Source organism: Eurosta solidaginis, chromosome 1 (assembly GCF_040869045.1).
Source record: "Eurosta solidaginis isolate ZX-2024a chromosome 1, ASM4086904v1, whole genome shotgun sequence".
NCBI classification, from domain to species: Eukaryota; Metazoa; Arthropoda; class Insecta; order Diptera; family Tephritidae; genus Eurosta; species Eurosta solidaginis.
In genome coordinates this window covers 143,780,011-143,807,346 of record NC_090319.1, presented here as the reverse complement: position 1 = coordinate 143,807,346, position 27,336 = coordinate 143,780,011, and the positions used below count along the sequence as shown (strand labels likewise).

General features: G+C 33.8%; 1 protein-coding gene and 1 long non-coding RNA gene across 2 annotated transcripts in view; both read left to right on the top strand.

Moving 5' to 3' along the window:
• The first annotated feature begins 7,015 nt into the window (after positions 1-7,015).
• The window catches only part of LOC137237997 (probable cytochrome P450 313a4), a 355,606-nt gene continuing 335,285 nt past the window's right edge, over positions 7,016-27,336 (top strand). Inside the window, exons 1-2 of the mRNA XM_067762483.1 lie at positions 7,016-7,052; positions 7,124-7,209. Coding sequence (XP_067618584.1) covers positions 7,182-7,209 — 28 coding nt within the window. The 5' untranslated portion in view covers positions 7,016-7,052; positions 7,124-7,181. The remainder of the gene's footprint in view (positions 7,053-7,123; positions 7,210-27,336) is intronic.
• Positions 10,264-27,336, top strand: part of LOC137238556 (uncharacterized) — a 44,396-nt gene continuing 27,323 nt past the window's right edge. Inside the window, exon 1 of the long non-coding RNA XR_010949214.1 lies at positions 10,264-11,048. This is a non-coding gene — a long non-coding RNA (uncharacterized lncRNA). The remainder of the gene's footprint in view (positions 11,049-27,336) is intronic.

Here is a 27,336-nt window from a genome sequence, read left to right as displayed (position 1 = left end):
AAAAAAACGCCTATCCTCGCTTAGATAATTCTTAGGAGTCCCATCTAGCGGCAGTGGCTAAACAACTAGCTTCAGCACAGGGTGGAGACACAACCCTCTGTTGTATTTCTGTGTATAACATATAGCTGAATCAGTTATCATAAATAGTGGACGCGCATAGAATTAGTGCAGAGGACGAAACATAGACACATATTTCAATTACATCTGAGTGTAATGCGTATTGAAATTTAGTAGTGTTGTATTATTGTATTGTATTTTATTAAACATTTTCTAGATGCATACTTATTAACCTAAGATTACAATATTACATTAAATAATTTTAAATTACTATGCAGCATAGGAAAAGTATATGGCATTTTTATACTCAGTTCAGCAGAGCTCACAGAGTATATTAACTTTGATTGGAAAACGGCTGGTTGTACAGGTATAAAGGAATCGAGATAGATATAGACTCCCATATATCAAAATCATCAGGATCGAAAAAAAATTTGATTGAGCCATGTCCGTCCATCCGTCCGTCCGTCTGTCAGCCCGTTAACACGATAACTTGAGTAAATTTTAAGGTATCTTGATGAAATTTGGTATGTAGGTTCCCGAGCACTCATCTCAGAACGATATTTAAAATTAACGATATCGGACTATAACCACGCCCACTTTTTCGATATCGAAAAATTCGAAAAATATAAAAAGTGCGATAATTTATTACCAAAGACGGATAAAGCGATGAAACTTGGTAGGTGAGTTCAACTTATGATGCAAAATAGAAAATTAGTAAAGTTTTGGACAATGGGCGTTGAACGGCCCACTTTTAAAAGAGGGTAATTTTAAAGTTTTGCAAGCTGTAATTTGGCAGTCGTTGAAGATATCATGATGAAATTTGGCAGGAACGTTACTCCTATTACTATATGTATGCCTAATAGAATTAGCAAAATCGGAAAACGACCACGCCAACTTTTAAAAAAAAATTTTTTAAAGTCAAATTTTAACAAAAAATTTAATATCTTTACAGTATATAAGTAAATTATGTCAACATTCGACTCCAGTAATGATATGGTGCAATAAAATACAAAAATAAAAGAAAATTTCAAAATGGGCGTGGCTCCGCCCTTTTTCATTTAATTTGTCTAGGATACTTTTAGTGCCATAAGTCGGATGAAACACGGTAATTGGATTGGTTTATTGACGCAAACTATAACTTTAGAAAAAAACTTTGTAAAATGGGTACCATATTAAGTAGAAGAAAATGAAAAAGATCTGCAGGGCGAAATAAAATACCCTTGAAATCTTGGCATGAATACTGTTCGTGGTATTACATATATAAATAAATTAGCGATATCCAAGAGATGATGTTCTGGGTCACCCTGGTCCACATTTTGGTCGATATCTGGAAAACGCCTTCACATATACAACTACCACCACTCCCTTTTAAAATCGTCATTAATACCTCTAATTTGATACCCATATCGTACAAACACGTTCTAGAGTCACCCCTGGTCCACCTTTATGGCGATATCTCGAAAAGGCGTCTACCTATAGAACTAAGCTCCACGCCCTTTTAAAATACTCATTAACACCTTTCGTTTGGTACCCATATTGTACAAAAGCATTCTAGAGTCACCCCTGGTCCACCTTTATGGCGATATCTCGAAAAGGCGTCCACTCCCTTTTAAATACCCATTAACCCCTTTCATTTGATACCCATATCGTACAAACAAATTCTAGAGTCACCCCTGGTTCATCTTTATGGCGATATCTCGAATCGGCGTCCACCTATGGAACTAAGGGTCACTCCCTTTTAAAATACTCATTAACACCTCTCGTTTGATACCCATATTATACAAACGCATTCTAGAGTCAGCCCTGGTCCACATTTATGGCGATATCTCGAAAAGGCGACCACCTATAAAACTATGGCCCACCCCCTCATAAAATACTCTTTAATACCTTTCGTTTGATACACATGTCATACAAACACATTCCAGGGCTACCCTCGGTTCGTTTTCCTACAAGGTTATTTTCCCTTATCTTGTCACCATAGCTCTCAACTTAGTATGTAATGTTCGGTTACACCCGAACTTAACCTTCCCTACTTGTTTATATTAAAGTTTAACATAGTTCTAAATGCCAGTCCTAGCTTTGGTATATTGATTTGTGTGGGGTGTACAAAAATAAAAATATCATAAAGAGTTTAAGTTATACATTAAATTAAATCATCAACGATATGAAAGAGAATCAATACTAAATATTTGCAGCTTCCTAAGGTAGGTACGGTTTATAGGGTCGTCCTCAGCATCGTTTCTAACTCGAAGCATCGAACTAATTTTCTGTGTAGCAATTTCAGACTTGTATTTAAAGTTTGTTGCTTAGCAGTCCATATAAAGTTTAAGCGTAAATGTATATAGATGTGAAAAAAACTCAGTTATTATTAACTCTTCTTTAAGAAATCGATAGTCGGGATACAACCTCTGTGTAGAATATAAGTCAATGTACACTTTTGATACGAATAAAAAATATTTTTTTATTAATACATTAAAACTATATGGTTAATTGGGGGCTCAACTCAATTTTCAATGTATTTTCAACCGAAAAGAAATCTATTTTGCTAAGTGTTTCTATATTGTGCGGCAAGCGTTATCTGAATTGCTTTATTAATTTAATTATGAAGTCGCGACATATATTACGTATCTTTCTTTCAATGAATTCTTCTATAAATTTATGTTATTTTTTAATTCGTATATATTCTTCAAAGGTATAATGAAAACAAGGTACGGGAGGTACACATTTATTATAATCTGAAGTTAAAGGGTCGATTTCCTAGAAGGTTACACTATGCTGTTGCACAAGCTGGAAAGCAAATATACAACCGCAGGACACAGTTTATCGATTAAAGTTTTTGTTATCAATTGAGTACTAAGTTGCCACATCATACATAATGAAACAAATAAAATAAAACTTCGACACATATAAAACACATTACAAATTTCACAGCTAAACACAAAAAAAAAACGGGCTAGATCTGGCTCCAAAAGCACCAAAATGGCAACACCTAAGGTCTAGGCATTTCGCGAACATGTGTTCGAGAACAGTTGTATCTCATGCTTGGTTACCCAGCTACATATATTCATGTATACTTGTAGTTTATGCTTTTCTTTTAGCCACGTGCATGCGTATGTGTGAGTACAACTTGTGGTCTTAACTGCAGGCTACATATATGTATGTGAAATATCTGTTCGCTTCCAGCTGCTGGTTATGTGTGTGGAATGTTCTTCGTGCCCTTGTACATAAGTGTCTTTGCTTGCTGTTTTTTGTTGTTGTGATTATTTACTAACAGCATAGTGATGCTAATATTCGCCACAATATGAATGATATACCCTTTACGTTTAATTAAATTTTTCTTCTTTGTTCGCTTACAAAACTCTATTATTAGTTTATTAAAAAGGGAATCTTAACTATTAAGGGATTTTGAATTATTTTCGGTACTCAATTTAGTTTTTGACAATTAATAAATAAAAAATAAATGCAGGGAGGCATAACCTCCGAAAGGATTTTGGGCCGAGCTTCTCTTCTCTCGACATTTTCGACAATTATAAACCCGAACTTCGGCAACTAAATACATATATATTTCACAGACAGATGAGTTTCAAAGATGATAATAAAACAAGTAAGGAAGTCTAAGTTCGGGGGAAACCGAACGTTACATACCCAGCTGTACACTTGAAATGCTGTTGTTGTTTGTTTTGTGTGCTTAATATTGTTACAAGGCTGCACAATAATACATATACGTATGGTTCTATTCTGAACTAATTTTCGTTTTAAAGAAGCAAAAAGGATACAGAGGCTAACACCAATGACCTTGAGCGGGTAATAATGCAATTTTTCTTCAGATATGGGGCTTTCCATACTGTTTATTTTAAAATTAAAATATAAAAGAACAATAAACATAAACACGCAAATACCATTGCACTAAAAAGCGGTATAACAAAAAAAGGGAGGGTTATTAACGAAATTTTCCAACTTTTACTAGAAATAGCTTATTACCTGCATCTACGTACTTTTAAAATAAAATAAATGTAAGGCGCGATAACCTCCGAAGAGATCTAAGGCCGAGCTGCTCTTCCAATTTGCGTCGTGCTCCTCTTGATTTTCCCTACAAATTGGCCGGACGGGACCTACATGTTTTATGCTGACTCCGAACGGCATCTGCAAGGCAGATGAATTTTCACTGAAAGCTTTTCATGGCAGAAATACACCCGGAGCGCTTGCCAAACACTTCCGAGGGGCAACCCCACTTAGAAAAATTTTCTTCTAATTAGGGTGAGAACGCAGGGCATAGGGTGTGGTAGGTGGATCACGCTACCATCACACCACGGTGGCCGCTACGCACTTTTACAAAATCTTTTATATAAAAAAAAGACGATTTAACCGATTAGTCCATTTTTACGAAAACATTTCCTGTTAAAAGGCATACATGAGCACCAAATTTTTCGTCGAGTTATGGCTCCAGAAACGTTGGAAAATGCATTGTAAGAAAGGGGCAGTGCCACGCCCATTTTTCAAGATTTGAAATTTTTCCCATTTCTTGTTATAACGCCACAAAATACGTTTGGTACAAAACTATTTTTCGCTAAGATTTAACTTATTATTTTTGCCTACGACCCTTTTTAAAGTCATTTATATAAAAGTGGGCGTGGTCCTTAACCAATCTTATCCATTTTTACTAGAAATATTTCCTGCTACAAGGAAAATATGTGTACCCAATTTTGTTACGATATGTAAATTTTTCTTCGAGTTATGTCTCCCGAAACATTGAAAATTGCTTAGACAAAAAAGAGGCGGTGCCACACCCATTTTCAAAAATTTTAGTGTTTTCCAATTTAATGTTATAATTCAATTTAGAAAGTAAAATTCCATTGATGCAAAGCTCTTTTTCGCTAAGATATAGCTTATTATTTTCGTCTACGACCCTTTTAAAAATATTTTATTCAAAAGTGGGCGTGGTCTTTTATCGATCTCGTCAATTTTTTCTAGAAATATTTCCTGCTATAGGGAAAATTTGTGTACCCAATTTTATTACGATCTGTTAATTTTTCTTAGAGTTATGGCTCCCGAAACATAGAAAATTGCCTAGTCATAAAAGGGGCGGTGCCACGCCCGTTTTTTTAAATTTTAAGGTTATCCTATTTGTTGTCATAAACCCACTTGGGTAATGAAATACCATTGAATTAAAGTTTTTTTGCAAAGATATAGCTTATATTATTCGTCCACGACCCTTTTAAAAATCTTTTATATAAAAGTGGGCGTGGTCCTTAACCGATTTCGTACTTTTTTCTTCAAAGCATTACCTATAGTAAAGGCAATCTCTCTGCCCAATTTTGTTACGATAGGTTTAACGATCTCTGTTTTATGATTAATAATATTTGTAAAATTGATTTTATCACAAGTGGGCGGTGCCAGGCCCATTTTAAAAAAATTTTATCAAGAGCCTCAATATCAGTCCACACGTCAAATTTCAACATTCTAGGTGTATTATTTACTAAATAATCAGGTTTCTTGTGTTTTCGAAAATGTTATATATATAAAAAGTGGACGTGGTTGTCATCCGATTTCACTCATTTTCAATACCAATCTATTCTGTGTCCAGATAAGCTTGTGCACCAAATTTGGTAAAGATATCTCAATATCTACTCAAGTTATCGTGTTAAGGGACAGACGGACGGACGGACATGTCTCAATCAAATTTTTTTTCGATACTGATGATTTTGATATATGGTAGTCTATATCTATCTCGATTCCTTTATACCTGTACAACCAACCCTTATCTAGTCAAAGTTATAATACCCTGTGTACAAGTACAGCTGGGTATAAAAATCTCTCTGAACGTATTTACCCTGCAGCAAATATGAGGGACAGTGAGCAAAGCGACAATTTTGTACAAGAGGTTTAATGACTTATCTCAGAACTGGTGCTATAATTCTACGTTAGTTCGGAACTGTGCGATTCGCTGCAGGGATGTAATTATAAATTTCTGCACGATCATCAATTTCTTTCCTCCAATAAGTGTGAAATATTCATCCTGAATGGGTTATATATGAATTTGGGTCTATAATAGCCGTGGTTTTTTTTACACGTATATACGTACACGCTTAAACTTTATATGGACTGTTAAACTCTTCTGAAGTTGCATGCGCAGATGCAACTGAAATATGTGTCTATGTTTATCCTCTATGTATTATCTCTACAAATGTTGTGTGTCCTATATTCACCGGAACCGATTCAGCTATAGGTTATACACTATCGCCAACAGAGGTTTGTGTCTCCTAAACATTATCTAAGTGAGGATAAGCTTTTTTTACCAGCAAACGTAGACGTATAAACGTGTAAAAAACAATTCTAATATCAATACAAAATTTGCTCTTAACATAAATGCACATACATATGTATACATTCTTATATATTGCTTGTGCATTATACCCGTTATGTGTTTTGAATTTGTAATGAACATATATGTTTGCGATTGTAAGTGTGATAAATAAAAAAATTTAAATTTGGGTACATTCCCTTATAAAAAACCAAAACATTTTAATAGCAATACATCGTCACTCTAATCTTTGCCAGTATACCTTGCATGTACTAGCAATAAAGAGGAATTACACATGGTCGGCTTAGAGTGCAAACCTGCTAAGAAACATACACAAATTTTACATGGCACACAGAAAACTATCTTATATTTTTTTTGAAATCCAAGGAAGTAAATGCAATATAAAGTTGGTTCACGTGGAGAATATCCAAAATATGATGCTACGGTTTTACCTATGCAGATAAAGCAGTATTTTCTGCTCCACCAAACTACATCAAAATTAAGCCTTTGTCAAAAATAGTACTTAGCAGGTTTACATTCGAAGCTGACGAGCTGTACATAAGTATACATATGTTTAAAACATATTAATAAACTTAGATATTATGATGACTTCCCGTGTGTCCGCAACCGATTTGATGTAAAGTTTTAGTTCTGTTTTTACCGTATTACTTAAAAGACGTCCAAAAGTTCCTAAGTAAATATGATTTTATATATTTTAACGGGAACTGTAATATTAATATGGCTCTATATTTTGTGGGCACGTAGACAATATTACAAGCTAATTTTTAAGTTACCGGGACCTCTGGGCTATCCTCTTGTGGGAATGGCTCTTCGGCTAATGAACAGAGAAGGTAAATTTATTAAATTATCAATATTGTAACACCTGTGGCCATACTTAATTGAGTTCTATTAAAACTTTGGTATTTAATCCTTCCTTAAATATTTTGTGTTACGTCTTTTTTGATTCGAAAAAACTAAAGCTCAATAATAATTTATACACTATATACACAAAGAAATTTGTATGTTTATATGCAGCTTATGTACTCCAAGCGACTGCCGACTTTATTCAAATATGCAGGATAGCTTCACATCACCCCAGATAGTATTCCTGTGAAGTTAATTTCCGATCTATTCGAACAAATTCTATTCATGATTTGATTTGCCTGAAATTTTATATATACTGCTAGCCCTTTGCTTAAATAAATATTTACGACAACTTTTTTTCCGAAAAAAGCACCTGGGACTGCGGCTGGAACTGTAACTGGAATTGAGAATAAGGGATGGAGAAGAATAAGAAGAATTAGAGAGAAGAGAAAAGAGGGAACGAGAAAGAGACTGAGAAGGAGATAGAACTAGACCAGGGGTCCCCAAAATAAAAACTGCGGCTGTGTGAGTAAAACTAAAATCATCTTATTGGTGGTGGTTTAGTTGTTGATGAAAAATCAATGAGGAAGGACGTATGCACGCATGTTTGTTAACACACAAAAAGTAATTCGTAAATATGCCATATAAATACTACTTTATTGCTTGAGTCTAAAATTTAAACAAAATAAATTGCTAACATTAAACCATTCTGTGCATGAGCGTTTGTTTGCAAAATATCTTTTCGCAAATGCGCAAATAATCAATACCATCACCCGATGTTGCTACTCTGCTTGTTCAGCGACAACTAAAGCCAAATAAAGACGAATGGTAATAATAATACCTGTTAAGTGGCGCCAATAATTATTCAACTAAATGTTGACCCCTGAATTAGACGAAGATAGGGATAGATGGAGCGGAAAAGAAGTAAGAGGAAAGACGGAGAGGGAGAAAGAGAAAGGCGGAGGGAGGAGTAAATAAAAGGTGGAGAGTGGGGAGGGAGAGTAAGAGGTAAAAACTTCTTAAGAGTTATGCAAATAGACCAAAGTTAGGGCAGAACAACGTCTGCCTGGTCTGCTAGTCTATATATAAATTTCCGCACCCTTTTTACGGTCATACTATAGCTCTAGGGCAGTGGTCGGCAAAAATTTACATGTAAATGTATTAGTAAGAGCTGGAGCATGAGCATCCTAGCAGGAAATTAAATTCAAAAGGGCAAAGTGCATTTATGAACATTTATTCAACAGTTTTATCAAACTCTTTGGATCATATGATTCTTGATTCAGAAATATATTGAAATATTACCAAGTCCCTTAACTCATTGCGTTGTAGTCGCTTCGAAAAGAAGCCGATATTTTGTTATTTAAATGAACACGAAGCTTGACACGTCCAATAGCGCAAAGATAGTGGCGATCACTCGCTTAAAACATCATATCTTCTAAACTAATACGGGTTTCGCAATCAGAGAAAAAATACGTGGCTGACTCAAAAACAAACACACAAAGATACATTCGTGTTAGTTTTTTTTTTAAGTTACTTTCAACATTCTATGGTATTTTTTGCAGACCAGAAACTATTTTTTTTGGCTTTTTTTGGAATTTGTGTTTTGCGTCATAAAACCAATCCAGCTACCAGCATTTTTTGAAATTTATGTTTTGCGTCATAAAGCCAATTAACCAACCAAATTTCATTAGCTTAGCGGTATTCGTTTTTGAATTATCTCATTTTTTCCATTTTTCTAGATTTTCGATATCGAATTCGCTCATTTTCAATACCAATCTATTCTGGATAAAGATATCTCAATATTTGCTCAAGGTATCGTGTTAGCGAACGGACAGACGGACGGACATGGCTTGATCAAGTTTTTTTTCGATACTGATGATTTTTATACCGGCACAACCAACCGTTATCCAATCAAAGTTAAAATACAAGTACAGCTGGATATAAAAAAGCATTACGATATTCCAATGACATAAAAAATTCAAAAGAAAAGAATGTAAGGCGCGATAACCTCCGAAGAGATTTTAGGACGAGCTTATCTTCCAATTAGTTTTTCCTACAAATTGGCGGGACGGGACCTACATGATTTGTGCCGAATCCAAACGGCATCTGCGAGGCATATGAGTTTCCAATGAGAAGCTTTTTATGGCAGAAATACACTCGGAGTGCTTGCCAAATCACTTCCGAGGGTCGACCTCGATTAGAAAAACTTTTTTCTAACTGAAAAAACCTATTTCTGAATTTTGATGTTAGTTTGTCCGGGAGTTGAACGTAGGACACTCGGTGTGGAAGGCGGCAAGCTAAAAACAACTCTAGTGGTTAGCTATCTGATCTAATCTAATGAAGTACTTTGGTAGCGCAGAATTAGGTGATTAAGCGAAATTTGACCATTTTAATGAGGTACCACCCAGCTCACCATGGATTTATAAGCTGGCGTGGCGAGTAAAGGAAAACCCAACCGAGAAATGGCACACCGAAAACAACTATTACTATCTTATATAACAAGTAAGGAAGTCTAAGTTCGGGTGAAACCGAGCATTACATACCCAGCTGTTGAAATGCTGTTGTTGTTTGTTTTGTATGCTTAATAGTGTTACAAGGCTGCGCAATAATTGGGGATTTCCATACTTTTTATTTTAAAATTAAAATATAACAGAACTATAAACATAAACACACAAGTCACATTGCACTGAAAAGCGTTATTATAAAAAAAGGGCAGGGTTATAATGAAATTTTCCAACTTTTACTAGAAATAGCTTATCACCTGCATCTACGCACTTTTTCAAAATCTTTTATTTAAAAGAAGGCGATTTAGCCGATTTAGTCCATTTTTACTGAAAATATTTCCTGTTAAAAGGCATACATGTGCACCAAATCTTTTGTCGAATTATGGCTCCAGAAACGTTGGGAAATGCATTGTAAGAAAGGGGCAGTGCCACGCCCCTTTTTCAAGATTTGAAATTTTTCCCATTTCTTGTTATAATGCCGTATTTTGTGATTGGTACAAAACTATTTTTCGCTAAGATTTAACTTATTATTTTTACCTACGACCCTTTTTAAAGTCATTTATATAAAAGTAGGCGTGGTCCTTAACCAATCTTATTCATTTTTACGAGAAATATTTCCTACTATAAGGAAAATATGTGTACCCAATTTTGTTACGATACTTATGTAAATTTTGCTTCGAGTTATGAATCCCGAAACAGTGAAAATTGCTTAGACAAAAAAGGGGCCGTGCCACACCCATTTTCAAAATTTTAGTGTTTTCCAATTTAATGTTATAATTCAATTTAGAAAGTGAAATTCTATTGATACAAAGCTCTTTTTCTCTAAGATATAGCTTATTTTATTCGTCCACGACCTTTTTAAAAATCTTTTATAGAAAAGTGGGCTTGGTCCTTAACCGATTTCGTTAATTTTTCCTTAAAGCATTCCTTATAGTAAAAGCAAACTCTGTAACGAATTTTGTTACGATAGGTTTAAAGATTTTTGATTAATAATATTTGTAAAATTTATTTTATCACAAGTGGGTGATACGAGCTGTACAGAAGTAAACATATGTTTAAAACATATTAATAACTTAGATATAATGATGAATTTCCGTGTGCCTACAACCGATTCGATGTAAAGTTTTAGTCTTTTTACCGTATTACTTAAAAGACGTCCAAAAGTTCCTAAGTAAATATGATTTTGTATATTTTAACGAGATCTTTAATATTAATATGGCTCTATGTTTTGTGGACATGTAGACAATATTATAAGCTAATTTTTAAGTTACCAAGGGGCTATCCCCTTGTGGGAATGGCTCTTCGGCTAATGAACAGAGAAGGTAAATTTGTTAAATTATCAGTATCATAACACTTGTGGCCATACTTAATTGAGTTATACTAAAACGTTGGTATTTAATCCTCACTTAAAGTTTTTGTGTTACGTATTTTTTGATTCCAATAAACTAAAGCTCAGTAATAATTTATGCACTACGAGCAACCCACACCTTGTTTCACACAGGTTGCAATGTTTAAAATTAGTAATTTGTTGTTGCATTTTGAATGAATGGTTCAATTAAAAAATAAAGATAATTCATAAAAAAATTAAGTCCAAAGCGAAGTTAAATATATATTCATACATATTAACTATTCATATTCAGTTAGTTTTTATTTTCTTTCTTATAAAATTTCATTGTATACAATGTTTGCAGCTTTCCCATAAGGAGCCAAAACATATAAATAATTATTATCTTTGTTTGTTACACGGGATAGAGCTACATATAATGTGTGAAGCACTTAGCTCTTAGTGTAGCATTATGCGTTATGCCCACCTATGCAATATATTTGTGGCATTATGTATTATGAACTTCTATGCCAATGCATTTTTTATGAACCTGCCACACGCAGTCATAGTGCAGTCAGATTACAATATTGTGCTACATAAATTATATTGACCCGACACAGCGGGAAGTCGACATCAATTGAATGCCGAATACGAAACCCATGTCATTTCAGACCTTCATAGTTTTGCTCAGTTAGTCACGCCGGTCAATGCACGTGCCGATCGGAATGTCTAATTGTCAGTGTCCGTTTGTCAATGTGAATCACCAAAATATTCACACACAACAATTGTACATTGTTTCTTTTTTCAATGTGAATCACCAAAATATTCACACACAACTATTTTACGTGGTTTACATAAATAGATCAATGAAGTAATCTGACTTTGCATACCAATATTACAAATGTACATATTTTTACTTTGTTAGTGTTAGTATAAATATATATGTGTAGGTTAAGAAATTATTTTATCCTGGGTCCGGTAAGAATTAAAAGGATTTCTTTGGGGAAGGCTACCCGTGGTAGGTCCCGATTGAATTGGTTGACGCGGCGGTTGACTGTTTTGCCAATAGTGTGAAAGGGTAGGATTAACCCCCATAGGCACGACTACATCCTGACGTCCTGCTTCGCTTCTCCGATATTGCGGATAATTTTGGGTATTGTGCTGAGCTGTCTGCTGCAAAGTCCCCAAAGATCGTTCACTCCTATTGAAGAAGGATTGGGCAAATGAAGACCTTGCTTGATTGGCTTCCAGCTCTTGTGTAAGAGCTAAAGCCGCAGGGATGTCAGTAGGCCTCGAGGAAAACAAAACATCACATAAAGTTCTGTTAAGTCCCGAAATAACCACTCGCAGTGCGTCCTGGTGATACTTTTGATTTAAAGTGCTTATAAGTTCAGAATTTCCGTTATAGGTCATCACTGTTTTATTTACAAGAAGTGTTAATTTACGCTCCACGTCGTCATAGAACTGTAAAATATTTTTGCCACCCTGTCTTAATGTCAACATTTCCTGTTCAATCATATGGGCTGGGCTCTTTTCAGAGTATGTAAAGTCCAGCCTGGCCATAATCGCCTTAAAATTTAAAACAGTATTAAAGGATGCAAGGACAGCATCGGCTGCCTCGGTAACCTTATTCCTGATTATAGCCACTGCTTGATAGTGACGAGAACTGCCGTCATAGGCTTCACATAATTTGTTCGACACGTATCGTGGAATCAGGAAGTGACTTTATGAGTGAATCATCACACTGGACGTTTCCTGTAATTGTTACAGGTGAATATTCTACAACTGCAGCTGGGGTCGTTTCCAAAGCCGCAAGTCTGTTAGTAAGTGTGTCAAAACCAATCCAATCAAACAAAAAACAAATAAAAAATCTCCGATTATGTCCTCAGCAAGGATCTGGCAAGACGGTATTGGCCTCCCCTTTCAACCAAGCAAACCAAACGAGCACAACCTTTTTTGTCAAACAATCGGACTATACCAATTTATTAAATTGAACAAAAATTTATAGATTATTTCTTTAGTATTGTTTTTATTGTTTTAAAACTCGTTTGTCAATTAATCGGCTTACATCAATTTTTCAAACTAAACAAAAATGTATAGATCACTTCTATCTTGTGCGAAAATAATGTGTGGGTAGCTGCCCTTGGTATTGACATAGCACATCTTGTTATTGTGCAGGTGGATCAGGGTTGAGTCTAGAATTTGTTTGTACGATATGGGTATCAAATGAAAGGTGTTAATGAGTATTTTAAAAGGGAGTAATCCTTAGTTCCATAGGTGGACGCCGTTTCGAGATATTTCCATAAAGGTGGACCAGGGGTGACCCTAGAATTTGTTTGTACAATGTGGATATCAAACTGAAGATGTTAATGAGTATTTTAAAAGGGAGTGATCTTGAGTTTCATAGGTGGACGCCGTTTCGAGATATCGCCATAAAGGTGGAACAGGAGTGACCCTAGAATTTGTTTGTACGATATGGGTATCAAATTAAAGATATTAATGAGGGTTTTAAAAGAGAGTGGTGGTAGTTGTATAGGCGGTCGCCTTTTCGAGATATCGCCATAAAGGTGGACCAGGGGTGACTCTAGAATGCGTTTGTAAAATATGGGTATCAAACAAAACGTGTTAATGAGTATTTTAAAAGGGATTGGGGCTTAGTTCTATAGGTGGACGCCTTTTCGAGATATCGCCATAAAGGTGGACCAGGGGTGACTCTAGAATGTGTTTGTACGATATCGGTATCAAATTAAAGGTATTAATGAGGGTTTTAAAAGGGAGTGGTGGTAGTTGTATAGGTGGTCGCCTTTTCGAGATATCGCCATAAAGGTGGACCAGGGGTGACTCTAGACTTTGTTTGTACGATATGGGTATCAAATGAAAGGTGTTAATGAGTATTTTTAAAAGGGAGTGGGCCTTCGTTCTATAGGTGCTCGCCTTTTCGAGATATCGCCATAAAGGTAGACCAGGGGTGACTCTAGAATATGTTTGTACGATATGGGTATCAAATGAAAGGTGTTAATGAGTATTTTAAAAGGGCGTGGGGCTTAGTTCCATAGGTGGACGGACGCCTTTTCGAGATATCGCCATAAAGGTGGACCAGGGGTGACTCTAGAATTTGTTTGTACAATATGGGTATCAAACGAAAGGTGTTAATGAGTATTTTAAAAGGGAGTGATCCTTAGTTCCATAGGTGAACGCCGTTTCGAGATATCGCCATAAAGGTGGACCAGGAGTGACCTTAGAATTTGTTTGTACGATATTGGTATCAAATTAAAGGTATTAATGAGAGTTTTAAAAGGGAGTGGTGGTAGTTGTATATGTGAAGGCGTTTTCCAGATATCACCAAAATGTGGACCAGGGTGACCCAGAACATCATCTGTTGGATACCGCTAATGTATTTATATATGTAATACCTGCCAAAATTTCAAGGGTTTTTTATTTCGCCCTGCAGAACTTTTTCATTTCTTCTACTTAATATGGTAGGTGTCATAACCATTTTACAAAGTTTTTTCTAAACTTATATTTCGCGTCAATAAACCAATCCAATTATCATGTTTCATGCCTTTTTTCGTATTTGGTATAGAATTATGGCATTTTTTTCATTATTCGTAATTTTCAATATCGAAAAAGTGGGCGTGGTCATAGTCGGATTTCGTTCATTTTTTATACCAAGATAAAGTGCGTTCAGATAAGAACGTGAACTAAGTTCGGTAAAGATATGTCGATTTTTGCTCTAGTTATCGTGTTAAAGGCCATGCGGAAGGACAGACGGTCGACTGTGTATAAAAACTGGGCGTGGCTTCAACCGATTTCGCCCATTTTCACAGAAAACAGTTAACGCCATAAAATCTATGCTCCTACCAAATTTCAAAAGGATTAGTAAATTTTTGTTCGACTTATGGCATTAAAAGTATCCTAGACAAATTAAATGAAAAAGGTCGGAGCCACGCCCATTTTAAAATTTTCTTTTATTTTTGTACTTTGTTGCACCATGTCATTGCTAGAGTTGAATGTTGACATAATTTACTTATTTACTGTAAAGATATTAAAAGATAATTTTTTGTTAAATTTTACTTTAAAAAATTTTTTTTTTTAAAGTGGGCGTGGTCCTTCTCCGATTTTGCTAATTTTTATTAGGCGTACATATAGTAATAGGAGTATCGTTCCTGCCAAATTTCATCATGATATCTTCAACGACTGCCAAATTACAGCTTGCATACATTTTAAATTACCTTCTTTTAAAAGTGGGCAGTGCCACGCCCATTGTCCAAAATTTTACTAGTTTTCTATTCTGCGTCATAATTTCAACTCACCTACCAAATTTCATCGCTTTATCTGTCTTTGGTAATGAATTATTGCACTTTTTCGGTTTTTCGAAATTTTCGATATGGAAAAAGTGGGCGTGGTTATAGTCCGATATCGTTCATTTTAAATAGCGATCTGAGATGAGTGCTCAGGAACCTACATACCAAATTTCATTAAGATACCTCAAAATTTACTCAAGTTATCGTGTTAACGGACGAACGGATGGACGGACATGGCTCAATCAAATTTTTTTTCGACCCTGATGATTTTGATATATGGAAGTCTATATCTATCTCGATTCCTTTATACCTGTACAACCAACCGTTATCCAATCAAACTTAATATACTCTGTGAGCTCTGCTCAACTGAGTATAATTACACTAATCCTACAAACTTGAAAGAACTCCGATCTTTTCTAGGATTAGCAGGTTATTATAGGAAATTTATTAGAAATTACGCTAAAATCACAAAGCCCTTAACGATATTTCTTAGAGGAGAAAACGGAACTGTCAATAAAATAAAAATGCAAAAACACCCATCAAATTAGAAGAAAATGCTCTTAAAGCGATTGAAGTAGTAAAAGAAACTCTACAAGAACAGATAGAATTATTTCAACCAGATTTTAATAAACCATTCGACATAACTACGGATGCAAGCAGTTTTGCAATAGGAGTAGTCCTGCCCTAAAGTAAAAAAACCAATATATTTTATATCGCGAACATTAAGCGAAACAGAGCAAAAATATTCTACGATTGAAAGCCATAGTATGGGCACTACAAAAACTAAGAAATTATTTATATGGAATAGCTGATTTAACAATATATACTGATCACCAATCACTAATATTTTCTATATCAGGGAAAAATTAAAATAATAAGCTCAAAAATGGAAAAATTTAATAGAAGAATATGGAGCTAAGACAATTTACAAACCTGGCACCCAAAATGTGGTAGCTGACGATCTAAGTCGTCAACAAATTAATCAATTATTCACTGATAATGATTCGATACATTCACAAGACAGTTCTCCCTATGAACAAATAAAAAGAATAAATAAATCAGTAAACTATTTTAGTAATCAAATATTAATCGAACCAGGATTAAATAATCTAATACAGATACATACTAAACAAATATTTGATAACTTATGACACACCATTAACTTCACGACAATTGAAACGCTAAAACATAATCGGAAATAGGTCATACAACCAAACAAAGCAAAGGCAATCTTCAGGACAGCACAAATATTATTCTTAATGGAAAAACCCTTAATGGAATTTACCGCCGTAAAATTCAGTATAACGAACTCAATAGTCGAAGATATAAGAGACACTGATAGACGTACTAGTATTGTAGAAGAAATACATAACCGAGCGCATAGAAACTTTAAAAATAATACAAGATAAATAAATGAGAAAGGTTATTGGCCTAATATAGTAGAAATGACTAAAGCTCAAGCAAAAATATGCGAGATATGTAAAACCTGTGAATACGACAGACGCCCATATAAAATACCTTTTGGAAAAACACCAAAACCAAATAAAGTAGGAACTTATATACACATAGATACATTTTACATGAATATATTAATTTATATATATACAATTGATAAATACTCAAAATAATGTTATCTGAGACAAATACAAACAAAAAAAGATATATATAGACTACTAGACAAAATACTCTGACAAATTTTCCCAAACGCTAAAACACTAGTGAGCGATAAAGGAGCTTGCTCTACTAATATTCAAACGAAAATGCTATTAGAAGGACTACAAATAACATACATATATCACTACACCACCATACCATTCGACAACTAACGGTCAAGTAGAACGGTTGCATAGCACCAACGAACAAATAACAACTTCAAAAAAAATTCTAGGGATAAATCAAAGAATAAATTTCTTAAAAATATTGTTAAAACTGACAACGGAAGAACTATACGACGATTAAGAATAAAATAGTATATAAAGATAACACTGGTTTACAGCCAAAATGCACCAGGGACGCCATTATGAAATTCCTATGTAAAACCACCAGTTTATTTGTAATTCTATGGCAACGTTTTTGAGATATTTACGAATAACCGTTAAAAAAATAAAAATTTGGGTCCACTTAATTAATAATTAATTGGGTAATTCCAAAACGGTTTGAAGCCTCTAAAAAAATTTGCTATAAACTGTCCAAACAATACTTTTTGCAGGCCCTGCAGATTCAAAGATAACGAACAATCATTATGGATTTTTCAATTTTTTTTTTGTAAAAATATAAAAAAATGTGTAATTTGCGAGGAAGGATATCGAAAACTTTTTATTTTTTTGCAAATTATTTTCCCTCTAAGCTCTGTTTTATTACAAAAAAATAAGCTTTCATTCAACAAAATCGATGAACTAATACAAAAGTTATAAGCATTCAAATAAATGTATCCATATAGTAAAACTTAAGTACCCTACAAATAATAGCATGTGTACATATGATTCTGTCTTAACTCTATGATCTTATTTTATAATTGAAAATTTATATATCTTGTTTTGACGCTTATTTAGATTAGGATCGGTTTCTCTTATGAGAAACCAACAGTAGTCACCCATCATAGCGACATCCCAGAATCCTCGATACGGACTTTCAATCATTTCCATTTCCTGGTGAAACCTTTTGCCATGCTCGTCACTTTCGTCGCCAAGATTTTGCGGGTAAAAATTTAAATGGGAGTGTAGAAAATGAATTTTTTAAAACATATTTACTCCTGAAAGAAAATAAAAAAGTTATTAGATAAATACATAAGTGACACATTAGTATATCATTTTCTTAAGCTGGATTTATCTTTCAATTCAGAACAAATTTTTTGTTTACATTTGTCTCATTCTTGTTTGTTCGGAACTGGACGATGGATTCAGATTTTGGGCTATATATTCTAATATAAATTTAAAAATTTTCATAAAAATATTTTGTTTATTGGGCAGATAGGTTTGAAAGTTAACTGAGAAAACGGTCTTAAATATGTTTTTTTATTTACCCATTTCCGCATAGTTTTTGATTAAGTCATTCACTATCATCTCGTAGTTAGGACTTTTGTGTTTGCCTAAAAAAGAAGTAAGAACCTTTTCAAAAGAATCCCACGCTGCTGCCTCCACTGGCGACAATGGTTCTTTAAAATGGTTATTGGTCATCATTTTCCTTATTTGCGTGCCCACAAAAATCCCTTCCTTTATTTTTGCTTCTGAAATCTATGGAAAGATTGTCTTAAAATGATGAAAAGCTTCGCCTTCTTTGTCCAAAGCCTTGACAAAGTTTTTGGAGCGGATGCAGAATTTTTTTTTCCTTCTTTATAAGTGGGGAGTATTTTATGTTATCCACCCCAACTTGAAACTCTATTCGTTCTGGCCAATCCTTTATGATGTAGTGGTCTTGACGAGCTCGGCTATCCCATTTGCATAGAAAGCAACAGTATATTGTGTATCCACTTTGTACACCACATAGCATTCCAACGACTTTAAGATCGGCACATATTTTCCAATCATGTTCTTCGTATTTGATTAATTTGAGCAATTTTTGCATTATCTAATACGTTTCCTTCGTATTTACTGCATGCGCGATCGGGATAGATGGCTTTTGGTTGCCAATATGCAATAATACGGCCTTTAAACTTAATTTATTGCCGTCTATGAACAATCGGCACTCTTTTGAATCATATGGTTCACCAAACTGAATAGACCAGCAAGGTCTTTGCAGTAACAAACACTGTCCTCCTTCGTATAGTACTTGGAAAATTGTTCGTTATAAGTTCTATAATATGTTATCTTAACATCGGATGAAACAAATTTAAATTGTTGCATACGAGAGGCGTGTAGTTCGGCCTTTTCCTTTGACAATTCCAAATCCCTTATCCAATCATTGAGTTGTGCTTGTGACAAAGAGTTTCTTTCGTTTTCCGTTTGAAATCCAGTACAACATGATGCCGCGTAATCAGATACTGCTTTTGACAATGAAACTTGAGCCGGAAATAAAGTTAAATTTGATTCTGGCAATGTAGCTTCCGTTGAATTTAGTTGTGGTAATGACACTGTAGATACGCTCCCATAGGTTACTTTTCTTGACTTTCCAACCCCAAGTACTTTTGTAGTACAAATATAGCAGTCCGTTGAATGGCAAGTTGGTTCCTTCCACATCATTGGTGTAATAAAATTCATATGTCGCCTAAATAGATAGTTTCAGAAATTAGTCAGCTATGCATTAAAAGGAAGCAAATTCCTAATTTTACAATGCACCTTTTTGTTCCGGTTTCCGAAAAAATTAATTCGACTCGACATGTGGTGCACACAGTATTCGGTGTCCTTGGTTTTTTATTATTTTTAGGCTCAATTCCAAAATACTTATAGTATGTAACTTTCAAAGGATTTGAAAGCACACGTCGCATTCTTTCAATTGACCGCAGATGAAACAGAACATATCTGGATCATTTTTACACTCAAAATCTCGCGCCATTTTATTCATATTATATTTTTAAGTAAATGACGGGTTATAAACTGCAATTATAAACTGAACAGTATCCGGCGAGCCGTGCAGATATTTGAAGGAACAAGGCGCATGTACTATTATTTATTCTTAGATCAAGTAAAAATTCAAGCCTACCTAGGCAAAAAGGTTCCCTAGTTCTACAAAGAAAACACTAACTGCCTTAAAAATATGCTCTTGCTTGAAATGTACCTGGGTTTGAGAAAACGACACTAAGTTTTTTGTATCTAATAACCCTTCGAAAATCTACCTGCTAACTGATATACGAATACTAACACATATGTACCAGTAGGGTACTTAAGTATTAAATGGATATATTTACTTGAATGCTTAGAACTTTTATATTAGTTCATCGATTTTGTTGAATGAAAGCTTATTTTTTTGTTTTTTTTTGTAATAAAACAGAGCTTAGAGAGAAAAAAAAATCTGCAAAAAAAATAAAGAGTTCCTTCCTCGCAAAATAAATTATTTTTATATTTTTGCAAAAAAAAAAAAAAATTTAAAAAATCCGTAATTATTGTTCGTTATCTTTGAATCTGCAGGGCCTAGCAAACAGTGTTGCGTGCACAGTTAGAAAATTGTATCACCTTTTAAAAGCTTCAAACCGTTTTGCAATTGGTCAATTCGTTCTTGAGATATATATGATTAAGTGGAAATGGTTCCATTTGGCTTTTGCGACCCCAAGCTCCTCATGGAACTTGTGTGTGGGGACGGAGGAAAGGCCTGAAGGTTTAATGGCCATATAAATCATTCTCGAGATGGTCGGGCAAGTACCTTAATGGAGCTGTATTACCGGAGCGTACCGGATCTGTATCCGGCAAAGGACCATCACATCGATAACACTCACCAAAGCCTTCGGGGAGTAACCTTATCGCTACAACAACTACAATAACAATAACAACAACATCCAAAGTATGTATATATTTACTAATTACAATTATTTATACCACATATCAAATATAACTCGAAGACTAGAACCATATGAGAACATAATAAAGAACAGATATAATTTAGAACAGAATCTCGAAATTAAGATATTAACGAATAAAATTGAAACTCTTAAAAGCCAAATTATAAAAAAAAAAATAAATGTAAGGCGCAATAACCTCCGAAGAGATCTAAGGCCGAGCTTCTCTTCCAATTTGCGTCGTGCTCCTCTTGATTTTTCCCTACAAATTGGCCGGACGGGACCTACATGTTTTATGCCGACTCCGAACGGCATCTGCAAGGCAGATGAGTTTTCACTGAGAGCTTTTCATGGCAGAAATACACCCGGAGCGCTTGCCAAACACTGCCGAGGGGTGACCCCGCTTAGAAAAATTTTATTCTAATTGAAAAATCTTATTTCTAAAATTTTGATGTTGCTTTGCCCGGGAGTTGAACCCAGGGCATACGGTGTGATAGGCGGAGCACGCTACCATCACGCCACGGTGGCCGCCCCAAAAAAGCCAAATTATAACTAGAATTAATAAAAGCTTATTCGATTTTATAGGCACAGGATTAAAATGGACCATAGGAACGCCAGACCACGACGATATGATAGAAGTACAAACTCGAATTAATCAACTATTAGAAAACAATAACAAGCACAGAATAATAAATAATCAATTTGAGAAAACATTAGAGAAACTTAATATAAAAGAACTATCTGAAATTGAACACCATCCTATAAAATATACATTAATAATTACTATAACAATTACCACTTGTATAGGATTAGTATTCCTAACACAAAAATAATCAAGATCAGGAACGAAATGGCAATAATAAGAGTACCCGAAGGAATACAAAGAAGTTATGAAGCACAAATTTTGAGAGTACAAAGATTGTGAATCGGGTGCGATTCAGTTTTAAGGAGGAGGGGAGCTAATAGTGTACACTCACTGTATCCATGATGAGGTATCACATTCCATAGAAATTAAGTAGTCAACAGAAATAACAATGAGGCGATAAGTTAATCCTTGATAACGTATCACATTCATTCTTATGAAGTCATCACAAAGAAACCACACCTAAAGCGATAACAACAATGTATAAATAGATCTATTCTTTAAGAAATCTATAGTCGGGATACAACCGCTGTGTACAATATAAGTCAATGTACACTTATGATACGAATAAATAATATTTTTTACTAATACTTAAAAGTACATGTTTAATTCTTGTAATGTTACTTTTGTTTAAGCAATTTTGCTGATATAAGAAAGGAGTCGAGTTTTTTTTTATGCAGAACGAAGGTAAATATTTCAAAGTTTTACTGCAAAGTAGAATTTTTTAAATCCATCCATCCGTTTATGAGTTACAGCTGTGTAGACAAAAATGTTTATAATTCTTTACTATATTTTGGCAATTTGCCACGCCCCTATAATATATACCTTCAAATTATATTGAAAATATCCATCCCACGTAGCTAAGCTTTCAAATGCAAAAAGCCGATTTAAAATCGCAGCATTGTGTGTGAAGTGATTTGCGTACAATGACATTTAGCGACTTTGTTTTATAAGATTTATAGATATAGAAATGTGTATGTTTGTATGCAGCTTATGGACTCCGAAACGACTCTGCCGACTTTATTCAAATTTGCAGGATAGCTTCACATTAACCCGGATAGTATTCCTATGAAGTTAATTTCCGATCTATTCGAACAAATTTTATTTATGATTTGATTTGCCTGAAATTTTATATATACTGGTAGCCATTTGCTTAAGTAAATATTTACGAAAACCTTTTCCCCGGGAAAAGCATCTGTGACTGCAGCTGCGACTGTAACTGGAATTGGGAATAAGGGATGGAGAAGAATAAGAAGAACTAGAGAGAACAAATTAAATGGAAAAATGTGTACATTTCAAAACTCACTTGCTGAATCTTGGCCATAAACGGGAAAATTGAGGCGTGAGGGTGTATTGAAAAAGGAAGAGTACAGAATTAAATTTGTATATCATTAAAAAAATTGGAACACCCAGCTATAGGAAAAAAAATTTTTTTTAACTGTTAGGACTGATTTTATGATAAAATTGATACAACCGAGCTGAAGAAATTTAGTTTTAAAATAAGATTATATGTAAATAAAACTAAACTAGTTTGGATTGCGGCCATATTTTTATATATTTACTTTTTTATTTATTTATGAGGAATACAATTATAAATAATTATATTACTTTGAGAAGGCACTAGCGGCTAAGATTATCGGCCTGAAATTTCTAGCAATGCTTAATCTAATTCTAAAGGATTTTTTACTAAATTATAAATAATCAACAGAAGAGCTTAGTACATTGTGTAGACATTAATGGAGAACTGCTTCTATATATCATAAAGTAGTCCAGTTTGGTATATAAAATCGTAAATACATAAAATGTTTTCTATTGAAATTTCTTTTAATAAATCAGAAGGTTTCCTGCCATTGAAAATGTTATATCTGCCGTTGTTGTACTTGGTGCAGTTGTCTATTAGGTGCGTAATGCTATGTTCAAACAGAAAAATAAATTGAGGCAATATCAATTCAAATTGAGTGGTGTTCATACAACTCAATTTAGCTTACACAATAGTAATTTGATGGCCGGTTGGCTCATCTCTACAGCAACAACATACCTGTGTTCAGAATGTCAAAATGTACGTGTTGGAATTAGGTGAATGGAATGGAATGAAAACATAAAACTTTAAAATTTTTGTGTGTTGTAAGATAATGTGTTCAATGTTTTGGTTTCATTTTGAGTTTGCCATCCTCTTTTGACAATTCCTACTTCAGTGAAATGAAAAAAATAATATCAGCTGATGAGATGAGCCAACCATATAGTTGAGCCATGCGCAGCTGACGTTTAAATCTACTCAATAAACACACTTTACAAGGTTGTATTTACAGTTTGAAACAATTTATTACGCAATTTTTTTTAAATTGGCAATTTGTTATTACAATTTATTATATGATAAATTGCGTAATAAATTGCCCAAATGGTATAAATTGCCAATATGGCGTGTGTTTAATGGACAGTGGCCAGTCACAGGCAGAGCATATTGGAGCAGGCGTCCCTTTTAAAAGATGTTGATGAGTGTGTATGTACTAGTCGGAGCCGGGTGAAGATTTTTGTTTGGAGGGAAGATACAGCTCCATCACGCTGGAACGTGCTTTGAAAAAAGCCAATTTTTTTTTTGTGATTTCTATAACTACAAACGATGCTATTGATTGTAGTGAAATCATTTTTTTGTAGTTCTTATAGTTACTCCGAAAATAAAATACATTGTGCGGAAACCAAGCAATTTAAGTAAATTTGGTTTTTTTCTTTTTGAAATACGTTTTAAATCGTTTGTAGTTTTTCATACAAAAAAAAATTTTTTTTTGGTCCACAGATTTCGGAGATATCGCTAACGCATCTCAAAAAAACCAAGAACGCAGCAATTTGGAAGCACTAAAAGTACTTTTCCTATAACTACAAACGATGAAATTGATTGTAGTGAAATTCATTTTTTTGTAGTTTTTATAGTTACTCCGAAAATATAATACATTTTGCGGAAACCAAGCAATTTAAGTAAATTTGGGTTTTTTCTTTTTGAAATACGTTTTAAATCGTTTGTAGTTTTTCATACGAAAACAAATTTTTTTTTTGCTCCACAGGTTTCGGAGATATCGCTAACGCATCTCAAAAAACCAAGAACGCAGCGATTTGGAAGCACTAAAAGTACTTTTCCTATAACTACAAACGATGAAATTGATTGTAATGAAATTAATTTTTTTGTACTTTTCATAGTTACTCCGAAAATATAATACCTTGTGCGGAAACCAAGCAATTTAAGCAAATTTGGGTTTTTTTTTTGAAATACGTTTTAAATCGTTTGTAGTTTTTCATACGAAAAAAAAAAATTTTTTTTGGTCCACAGGTTTCGGAGGTATCGCTAACGCATCTCAAGAAAACGAAGAACGCAGCAATTTGGAAGCACTAAAAGTACTTTTCCTATAACTACAAACGATGAAATTGATTGTAGTGAGATTCATTTTTTTGTAGTATTTATAGTTACTCCGAAAATATAATACGGTGTGCGGAAACCAAGCAATTTAAGTAAATTTGTTTTTGTTCTTTTTGAGATACATTTTAAATCGTTTGTAGTTTTTCATAAGAACAAAAAAATTTTTTTTTGCTCCACAGGTTTCGGAGATATCGCTAACGCATCTCAAAAAACCAAGAACAAAGCGATTTGGAAGCACTAACAGTACTTTTCCTATAACCACAAACGATGAAATTGATTGTAATGAAATACATTTTTTTGTACTTTTCATAGTTACTCCGAAAATATAATACCTTGTGCGGAAACCAAGCAATTTAAGCAAATTTGGGTTTTTTCTTTTTGAAATACGTTTTAAATCGTTTGCAGTTTTTCATACGAAAAAAAAATTTTTTTTGGTCCACAGGTTTCGGAGGTATCGCTAACGCATCTCAAGAAAACCAAGAACGCAGCAATTTGGAAGCACTAAAAGTACTTTTTCTATAACTGCAAACGATGAAATTGATTGTAGTGAAATTAATTTTTTTGTAGTTCTTATAGTTACTCCAAAAATATAATACATTGTGCGAAACCAAGCAATTTAAGTAAATTTTGTTTTTTTCTTTTTGAAATACGTTTTAAATCGTTTGTAGTTTTTCATACGAAAAAACATTTTTTTTTTAGTCCACAGGTTTCGGAGATATCGCTAACGCATCTCAAAAAAACGAACTACGCAGCAATTTGGAAGCACTAAAAGTACTTTTCCTATAACGCAAGCGATGAAATTGATTGTAGTGAAATTCATTTTTTTTAGTTTTTATATTTACTCCGAAAATTTAACACGTTGTGCAGAAACTAAGCAATTTAAGCAAATTTGCGTTTTTTTTTTGAAATATGTTTTAAATCGTTTGTAGTTTTTCATAAGAAAAAAAATTTTTTTTTGGTCCACAGGTTTCGGAGATATCGCTAACGCATCTCCAAAAAACCAAGTACGCAGCAGTTTGGAAGCACTAAAAGTGCTTTTCCTATAACTACAAACGATGAAATTGATTGTAGTGAAATTCATTTTTTTGTAGTTTTTATAGTTACTCCAAAAATATAATACATTGTGCGGAAACCAAGCAATTTAAGTAAATTTGGTTTTTTTCTTTTTGAAATACGTTTTAAATTGTTTGTAGTTTTTCATACGAAAAAACATTTTTATTAGTCCACAGGTTTCGGAGATATCGCTAACGCATCTCAAAAAAACGAAGAACGCAGCTATTTGGAAGCACTAAAAGTACTTTCCTATAACTACAAACGATGACATTGATTGTAGTGAAATTCATTTTTTTTTAGTTTTTATATTTACTCAGAAAATTTAACACATTGTGCGGAAACTAAGCAATTTAAGCAAATTTGGGTTTTTTCTTTTTGAAATACGTTTTAAATCGTTTGTAGTTTTTCATAAGAAAAACAATTTTTTTTTGGTCCACAGGTTTCGGAGATATCGCTAACGCATCTCAAAAAAACCAAGAACGCAGCAGTTTGGAAGCACTAAAAGTACTTTTCCTATAACTACAAAAGATCAAATTGATTGTAGTGAAATTCATTTTTTTTAGTTTTTATATTTACTCCGAAAATTTAACACATTGTGCGGATACTAAGCAATTTAAGCAAATTTGGGTTTTTTCTTTTTGAAATACGTTTTAAATCGTTTGTAGGTTTTCATACGAAAAAACAATTTTTTTTTTCGTCCACAGGTTTTGGAGATATCGCTAACGCATCTCAAAAAAACCAAGAACGCAGCAGTTTGGAAGCACTAGAAGTACTTTTCCTATAACTACAAACGATGAAATTGATTGTAGTGAAATTCATTTTTTTGTAGTTTTTATAGTTACTCCGAAAATATAATACATTGTGTGGAAACCGAGAAATTTAAGTAAATTTGAGCTTTTTCTTTTTGAAATACGTTTTAAATTGTTTACAGTTTTTCATACGAAAAAATATTTTTTTTTGCTCCATAGCGCCGCTTTCGGTTGCCGATGCTACATAATCCATAAGCGCCTTTGTACCATTAGCAAAATTGGGAAATTCGAAGACATCCGGTTGGGTATTCCATACAATGATTTTTGCACAGCAAATGGGTTCTTTGAATAATTCTCTCGATTTAAATTACAAGCATATTAAAGTTGTTGAATGTGCAAGTAAATATTGTTGCTTACAATTCATATGTTCAAAACTAAAACAAACTTCATTTCAGAATACCCCTTCTAACAAATATTATTCATACGCTCAAGCAATTGTACGTACATACATATGTATGTTCATATGTAAGCTAAGAAATGTATGAATATGGTAATGTATCTGCTCTGACGATCGTACCGTATAAACAAACTTAGATATATATGCAAACACATACATATATTCTTAAACTAAAGATCAACCAACACCCCCACTTCACACCCACCTCATTAATACCAATATATCCAAGCATAAGCTAACAAA